This window comes from Dasypus novemcinctus, chromosome 22 (genome assembly GCF_030445035.2).
Source record: "Dasypus novemcinctus isolate mDasNov1 chromosome 22, mDasNov1.1.hap2, whole genome shotgun sequence".
NCBI lineage: Eukaryota > Metazoa > Chordata > Mammalia > Cingulata > Dasypodidae > Dasypus > Dasypus novemcinctus.
In genome coordinates, this window is record NC_080694.1 from 72731773 (window position 1) to 72741297 (window position 9525).

The following is a 9525-nucleotide window of genomic DNA, read 5'->3' on the forward strand; positions in this document are numbered from 1 at the left end:
ATCTCAAGGGTCTTGAAAATTAAAGGGTGTTCCCTCAGGGTAAGGTATCACCAGCTGCAAAACATACCCTCTCATTCTAAATCACAGGGTGTGGATGCATGGCATGAGTCATTAGTGGCACCTGTTTATTACAATTTTCAGACTTATTTCACTCTTCAGTCTTCCTTTGGGAAGGTTTATCCCCATAGTTAACATTTCATTCAGAAAAAAAAAATACTTTAAACATTATTCAGAAGAAGGCCCCCTAAATATGATGCAAAATTTCACATATGTTAAAAAAGTTATGGAGTTTTCTGGATCAGAGTTTAGACTGTCAAAGTGGGCAGAGTCGACCAAGGCTTTACCCTCAAGAAACTTACGGAAAATGGTCCTGATATCACAGTTCCATTAATTCTCATCTATGGTAACTATGGGTTACAATAGTGCACTAAAGCTTCCTCTGTTAACTGACATCAATTCTACCTTGTACATAGATCTAGGAATAAACCAGAGGAAATATTAGCTTTAAGGACCATCATATTCCTTGTCTCTAAAAGGCTCCCAATATTTTTAAAAGGTGAAATTTGGTTGGCATGGACTTGAGCTCCATGCTGAGCTCACTGAATTACTGGAAGTACGCACATATTAAATAGCATACATACTTTTCCTACTGAGTTTCGGCTTCCTTAATAAAATCAATTTATGATCTTCAGAACAACCATGGGCAACGTGACCTCAGTGGATGGATTCTTCCTCAAGGGGTTTTCCGATGATCATAAGCTTCAGGTGTTACAAGCACTGCTGTTTTTGGTGACATACCTGCTGGCCTTGACAGGCAACCTCCTCATTATCACTGTTACAACCTTGGACCATCGACTTCAAGCCCCCATGTATTCCTTCCTGAAGCACCTCTCGCTTCTGGACGTTTGCTTCATCTCTGTCACAGCCCCCCAGTCCATTGCGAACTCACTCATGAACAGTGCTTCCATTTCCCTCAGTCAATGTGTTCTTCAGGCTTTCTTCTTCATAGCTCTCGCTTCCTCAGAAGTGGCCCTCCTCACAGTGATGTCTTATGACCGCTACGTGGCCATCTGTCAACCACTGCAGTACGCGGCTGTCATGGATCCCAGTGCTTGCCAGCATGCCTTGACGGCTGTGTGGGTGGCTGGGGGCCTCTCCGGGCTCGTGCACACAACCACTAGCTTCTCCACCCCTCTCTGCAGGAACAGACTCATTCACCAGTTCTTCTGTGACATTCCTCAGATTCTGAACCTATCTTGTTCTCACGAATTCCTCAGTGAGATTGCAGTGGCTGCATTCACAACGTCCACAGCATTTGTCTGCTTGACCTCCATTGTGCTGTCCTACATTCGCATCTTCTCCACCGTGCTGAGGATCCCGTCAGCTGAGGGCCGGACCAAGGTCTTCTCCACCTGCCTGCCCCACCTCCTTGTGGTCACCTGCTTCCTGTCGGCTGCAGGTTTTGAGTTTCTAAGGCCCACTCCTGGCTCCCCTTCAGCCATAGACCTCATGTTCTCCGTCTTCTACACAGTGGTTACCCCAACACTCAATCCAGTCATCTATAGTTTACGAAATGAAGCCATGAAGGCAGCTCTGAGGAAGATACTGTCAAAAGAAGCATTTGCTCAGAGAATGACATATTTGAAAGCCATTTTAAACACATAACCAACAAATAAAGGGTAAGGTTTTTATCATTATTGAAGAGGGTGGATCTTGTTTCTTCCTAGAACTTCCTTCCAAGTTTTCTATTCTTTTTTTTTCAAATATACTTCCCCAAAATTAAAGATGTTATGCTTCTAAGGATATTTACTTTCCTTGCTCCGTCCAATTGAAGTGTCCTTGTAAGGGATCTTTTAGGAATTTCTCTGAAATAAAATAGAACAGAAGACTGCTTTGGGTACTGGCCATCATAATCTAAAGGAGGTTTATAAGAAATAGGTTCCACACTGGCATTAGGTGAAACCATTGTGTCAAGATGAGAGTATATCCACACTGCAGATACATGATTTCCACAGGGCCTTCTAGTGTCCTCTACATACTAAGTATACTCATAAGCTTTCCTCTCCATTTAAGTGTTATAATAGATATTCAGTCCCTAATCAATATCAGTTGTTTCATGCACATTTTTCTTCAATCCTAAAAATAAACTATTCTAGCTGTGCAACATTACAAGGAGTTAATTAAGCTTTTGGGTTGAATGGGATCTCATATTTTTTTAATGTAATTTTTAAAAATAAATAATTTTTTAAAAAAAGCTTTCCTAAGATTTCTCACAATAAAAAGTATTAAAGTTCTGATTCACACTAATATGTGTCTGACTAAAGCTCCTCTATTTATGCTTACGCAATGCAAATTCTTGTTATCCAGATGTGTGTGTAGAGATAATATAATAAGTATATATGCATGTATGTATATGCACAATAGATATTATCACAAAATAAGCATCTACTACTGTAATCTACAAAATAAAATAGCCATTCAACATGTGTTTTTCCATTGCTGGAGACATTTCTATGAATTCATTTCCTCTCCTGAATCATAGACAAGTTTGACAAAATATTTTTTCATAACTGGGGACAGAGAATGCCTTCTGGGTCTATAAAACGGAACAAAGATGAGTGACACAGGAGAAATTAAATCTATGTACATAGGCTAATGAGGTAGAAATCGTGTCAATCAAATTTCTGACTCATTTTAGGGTAATGCTGCATATTCCTTTAAGAAGGATTTGCAAGGCACAAGAGAACAAAACTGAACCACTGCTCTCTCAATTTTGAAATAAATCAAGTACATATTCTAATGACAGTGAGAATGAACAATTGCTAAGTAATGGGGAAGGAATATTTTTATATGGCTTTTTGGATTAATTGTTCTCTGTATGACATGAATGAGTTTTTGTTGTTTGTTTTTAAAGGTCATGCATTTCTTCTCAAATCAAAAAGTTTTCAAGACAAGAACTTTATTAGTGCAATCTTTTGAAATCATAGTACTTAGTAAAAAACTGTCCATTTTTAGTGTGAATTATTAAAAGACACATTATTCAAACCAGTTACATATTATTTACAAGATTACAAAATTGATGTCAATGAAGAAAAAATTAATAGTAAACCATAATCTATTACAATAGATACTATGATATTTATGACTGTCCTTTTGAGAATTTTTTTTCTTTTCAGGCATATACAAGTATAGATATTATATTGTAATGCAATTTTACTAGATGAAAAGTCCTTTTGTCTGAAAATGATGTGATAAGCAGGTTTGCAGATCAATATGTAAAAATCATTTTAATGTCTGTATGTTATTGTAACTTACCATCTATTTAGAATAATTACCTTTCTGTTGTCATCATTCCAAACAATGCTTTGATGGATGTCTTGATCCATGAGTATATCTGTGCACATGTGTGATTAACTCCTTAGGACACAGGCCTAGTAATAGAAGTGACTTTTCATCCTTCTCCCAACTCCTGCATGTCTTCAGTACATCACTGCTTCCCCCAGATGTCCACTGATCTTCTCATCGATCTCCTCTAAAACAGAGAAACTTCCATGGAAAGCATTCATACTAAAATGTAATGACATAGAATGTGTTTCTCAGGAGAGAAGTTTAAAAGATAGTTAATGTTGTGGAATTCGTTGTTTCTTTGAGTGAGATAATATAGAGTTAGTTTCAAGAGGGAAAGTATACCTGAAACCTTACCAATAACCCCAGGGTAATAAAATATGCTATTGATAGAATCCTTATTTGTCAAAAGTCCTTATTCAACCAACATAAGCCATCCAGAGACTGACCGTCAGTAAGGAAGGAAAAAGTTTGCAGATTAATGACAGATAAACTTTAGGAAGGCACACCCAACAAGAATCATGCTATTATTAGCAGTTTCTCCAATTTGCACTTTGTTCACTTACTCATTTTTTGTCCATTCCCAATTTTCTCATCTCAATAAAGAGTTGTTTGGTCACCCTGTTTTACAAGTCAGACCCTAGAATGCTCCCTTTACCCAACTCTTACCTCCAATTGATCAGGAATTGCTGTTGATTATGTCTTTATCTCTACTGCCATCTCTTTGGTCCAGGCAAATATTGTCTTGGATGTGTTGCGTTGGTATAGACTCATACTGATCATGCAAACCTTTTACTTTTAATACAGTATTAACTTCTATTTTGAATGCAATACACCTTGTTTTTGCCCTTTTTGCCCCACCAACTTTATTATGGTGAAATTTATTGTACAGGATATTGCATCCATTTAAAGTGTATAATTAAGTTCATATTGACAATTGTTAGCACTCATTAAACCATTACCCATGATCAAGATACAGAACTTTCCACCACTCAAAAAAAGATCCTAGTGTCTCTTTGTACCTTTCCTCCTGTCCCCCTGGAGCAAAAAAACACTAATCTGCTTTTTGTCATCATATTAGTTTGTATTTTCTAGAATTTCATAGAAATAAAACAATATGCACTCTTTGGTGCCAAGCTTTGCCAACTTTAGTTGTTTTGAGATTGATCTATGAGGGTGGATTCCCTTGCATTGTTGAGTAGTAGTCCATTGTACAGATGTATCATTTATAATTTGCTCATTAACAGTTGGCTTGTTTCCATTTGGGTGCTACCATAAATAAAGATTTTATGCATATTTGCATATACGTCTTCCTTGTTTTGGTTTCTTTTGGAGGAAAATGTAGGAGTTTATAATGAAGAGGTTTTTAAAATATTCAATTAGATCTATGCCTAAATATAGAGCATTTGAGGATATTGTAGTTTTTATTTTTATTTTTTTACAATTTTATTATCTAATTTGCTATATGGACTAATTAATTCTAATGGTCAGAGTGTGCTATCTTTTCAATTTTTTAATGCAAAGCAAATTTTATATCTTGTTTGTAGATTCACTTGCTTTACCACATGGTTGAATAGAAGTGTTTATAGTGGACATTCTCATGTTATTCCTCATGTCAGGGGAACTATTAAACATTTCCTTATGTGGGTGGTCTTCATTAGATTGAAAGTTACCTTCTCATCTGAGTATGCTCAGTGATTTAGTTAATTTACCATGAATGGATGTTGAAGGGGTCTAGGCCTTTGTATCCAGAAAAATACGTTCTTAAACTTGATTTATTCCTCTAAGGGTGAACCCATTTTAAGTAGGATTTTCGGTGAGTTGCTTCGGTTATCGTGTGGTGCTTTAATCAGGATGGGTCTTAATCTTACCACTAAAGTTTCTTTTAAACAGAATTAAATTCAGACACAAAGAGAAGGCCACAGAAAGTAATAAGGTGCAGGCCAACAGAACCCAAAAGAGAAGGGAGAGTCCAGGAAATGGAAGAGCCCAGGACCAAGGTTCCTGACCAGCCCAGAGTGCCACAGTTTATGGTAGAAAGCATTGTCCTGATGATGCCTTGATTTGGGCATTACTTGTACCTCAAAACCGTGAGCCAGTAAACTGCAATTGTTTACAACAGTCTATTGCATGGTATTTGCTTAAGCAACCAAGAAATGTAAAGAAATTTTGAATAATATCATTTTTTTCTACATCTGTGTATAATTTGACATGAGCAAGTGAGTTTCATCCCTGCTATGAAAGGATGGTTCAACATAAGAAAATCAATCAATGTAATACACTACATAAATGGAACAAAAGAAAAAAATCACATGATCATCTCTAGAGATGCAGAAAAAGCATTCAACAAAATATAGCACACCTTCATGATAAAGATAGGGATAGAAGGAAACTTCCTCAACAGGATAAAGGGTATTTATGGAAAACCCACAGCTAACATCATATTTAATGGTGAAATCCTAAAAGCTTTCCTTCTAAGATCTGGAACAAGACAAGGATTCCCACTTTCACTGCTCTTATTTAACATGGTGTTACAAGTACTTGCGTGAGCACTGAGGCAAGAAATACATATGAAAGCCTCCAAATTGGAAAGGAAGAAGTAAAATTTCACTATTTGTAGATGGCATGGTCCTATACCTTGAAATACATGAGAAATCTACAATAATGCTTCTAGAGTTTATAAATGGACTCAGCAAATTGGTCGGTTATAAGATTAATGTGCAAAAATCGGTATCTTCTCTGTATTACAATATTGAGCAATCTGATGACAATATTAGAAAAAAATCCCATATACAATTGGAATTAAAAGAATCCAATACGTAGGAATGAATCCAACTAAAGATGTAAATGACTTGTATGCAGAAATTACCTATTAAAGGAAATAAAAGACTTAAATAAATAAAAAAATATTCCCTGTTCATGGATGGGTAGACTAAGCATCATTAAGATATCTATTGTACCCATACTGACTTACAGAATGAATGCAATTTCAATCAAAATTACCACAGGAATTTTACTGAAATGAAAAATCTATAATAACTATGAAATTTATTTGGTAGGGCAAGAGGACCTGAATACCCAAAGACATATTGAAAAAGAAAATGAAATCAGGGGAATCGCACTACCTGACTTTAAACCATACTACAAAGTCACAGTGCTCAAAACTTCATGGTATTGGCACCTGGATAGACTTACTAACCAATGGAACTGAATTGGGAGTTCTCAAATACAGTCAAATAATATTTGACAAGGCCACCAAGCCCAGTCAACAGGGAGAGTATGGCTTCTTCAACAAATGTTGCTTGGAGAATGGGATATCCACATCCATAATAATGAGAGGGGATCACCATTTCACGCCTTACACAAAAATCAACTCAAGATAGAACAAAAATCTAAATATAAGAGCTAAAACCATAAATATCTTGGAAGATAATGTAGTGAAGCACCTATAGGATATTGTAGTAGGAAATGGTTTCATGAACTTTACCCAAAAACACAAGCAATGAATGAAAAATAAAACTTTTGACCCTCAGAGGATTTTGTCAAGAAAGTGAAAGGCAGCCTACTCTATGGGAGAAAATATTTGACAACCATATATCTGATAGAGGTCTAATATCCAGCATATTTGAAGAAATCCTACACCTTGAAAATAAAAAGACAACCCATTTAAACAATGGACAAATGATTAGAATAGATGCTTCTCCAAAGAATGGCTAATAAGCACATGAAAAGATGTTCAGCATCACTAGCTATTAAGGAAGTGGAAATCAAAACTTCAATGAGATAATATCTTATACCCATTAGACTGCCAGCTATTATGAAAGCAGAGGACTACAAGTGCTGGAGAGGATGTGGAGGAAAGGGAAAACTTATCCATTGCAGGTGGGATGTAGAATCATGCAGATATAGAATGGTGCAGCCGTTGTGGATGACATTTTGGCAGTTTCTTAGGAAGCTAATTATAGGACAGACATAGGATCCAGCAAACCCACTGCTGGGTGTATACCCAGAACTGAAAGCAGGGACATGAACAGATACATGCATACAAATGTTCATAGCAGCATTATCCACTATTGCCAAAAGTTGGAAACAATCTAAATGTCCATCAACAGATGAATGGGAAAACAAATTATGGTATGTTTGTGCAATGGAATATTACTGTACTGTATAAAGGAATGCAGTATCAATGAAAGGGTTACTTGGATGAATCCTGAAGACCTCATGTTAAGTGAAACAAGCCAGTCAGAGATGGACAGATGGATTACATGATCTCACTGGTATGCATTAAGCAAGTTGAGCAGACTCACAAAGCTATAGTCTGGAAGATAGGTTTACAGGAGACAGAAAAGGAGAAGATTTTGAGGCAAGGCTCAAATGGGTAAAATGTATGATAAGGTGTATAATTGTACAGTGCATGGGTATGACAGTGGTGCAGTGAAACTACTGGTTTGGGTGGTGCTGGTTTGTGAAGGAGTAGGGTGGGTAGAGTGGATTGAGCTGTCCATGGAAATGGGGGGAGGGTTGGGGAAGGGAGAAGGCGAACAATGAGGATTTGTAAGTATGTGGTAGAAATTACAGTGTTGTGAATGTTCTTTTAGTAATATGGTAGGGGAGGGTTACTGGTTTAGGGTGTTGGAAAGGGGGGCATTTGGGACAGGGTGCACCTGGGACAGGTTTCTCTGGAGTGTATGAGTGTTCATCTTATCATAGTGTGTTGTATCATTGGTTGGCAACCCACACAGTGAGTGGGAAGGTTTTGGACTCCCATCCCGAGGAGGCCTGCTGTATTTTCAAATAGAAGTCTTTGAGAACAAACACAGTGTCTAATAGGGGAGAACAGGACAGTATGTCAAGTCCTCAATGTTGTTCAAAGAACTATGAATCTTGTTCTTCAAGGAGTGAAGCTTATTGGTTGCTTTGGATCCAAAGGGGAAGAGGAGGGAGGAATAAAACAGATGGATCATGGGCATGATGGAATGATGGAACTGTTCTACATGTTCTTGCAATGAAGGATACAGGCCATGTTAAATTTCATCAAAATTTATGAAAGTGTACAGTCCAAAATATAAACCATAGTTTAAATCATTTTCCATGGTTAGTACAATATTTGTACATCAATTGTAACAAATGTACCTTTCACAGATAAATGCTGTTAATAGGGGAAAGGGGGGGAGGGGGAGAATGATGGGTATATGGAAACCCCTTATATTCTGTATGTGACTTTTCTGTAATCTAAAGCTTCTTTGAAGACAAAATGAAAAACATAAGACACTGGGGGAATAAACAAAAGAAAATGTGACTGTACATACAATCATAAATCTTACAGTGATGAAAGACATAATATCAAAGTTTTTAAATTTTGTGTTTTTTATATTTTAATTTTTCCTATTAAATTTTTTGTACTTTGTCATATTTAAAACTATCATTATTATTTAATTTCCTTATTAATTTTAGTTCATTTCTTTCTTGACTTCATTTTTTAAGAAGTTTTGGATCACATAATGCGTACAATTGTGGCAAGTGAGGAACATTGGTGTGGGGTGCCAGTGGTGAGGAATGCATGGGAGGAAGTTCACCTGGGGCATACTTAAAAGGAATGTAAATGTGTTCAAGTGTTCATGGGGTATTGTCATGGTGGGAAGAGACTCACACAATAACAGAAGAATATAGAATTCCCATCCTGGGGAACTCTGTCATACTCTCAAATGGGACAGTGAGAATCCCCCAAGTACAGAGGCAGTGACTAGTGCAAGGAGGATGTACCATTGATGTGCCCTTGATATTGATGACTATACTTCTGAACCTTAACTCATGGAATTGAAACTTGGCCTAGAATTATAAGCTACCTAAGTGTTACCTTTTGAGATCTTCCTTGTTGCTCAAACATGGCCTCTCTCTAAGCCAAATTCAGCATATAATACATTATCTACCTCCAGCAGAAGACATGACTTCCAGGGATGAGCCTTCCTGGCACCAAATGATTCCTACTGAGCACCATCTAGCAATGCTACTGGAAAAAGACATTGACCAAAAGGAGGAAAATGTAAGGGCAAATGGGTTAATATGCCTAAGAGACTTCAAAGTGAATTGAGAGGTCACTCCAGAGATCGCACTTATGCACGTCTCAGCAGGATCTCATTGTCTACCAAAGTAAATATTACTTCCAATGGTGGAGACATC

The 9525-nt window shown here is 37.0% G+C and overlaps 1 protein-coding gene across 1 annotated transcript; it reads left to right on the forward strand.

Annotated features, from left to right (window-relative positions):
- Positions 1 to 699: 699 nt before the first annotated feature.
- On the forward strand, positions 700 to 1665 carry LOC101436792 (olfactory receptor 14J1-like). The gene has a single exon (XM_004453187.3). It carries the CDS (start codon positions 700 to 702, stop codon positions 1663 to 1665), a length of 966 nt encoding a protein of 321 aa, XP_004453244.3.
- Positions 1666 to 9525: the final 7860 nt, after the last annotated feature.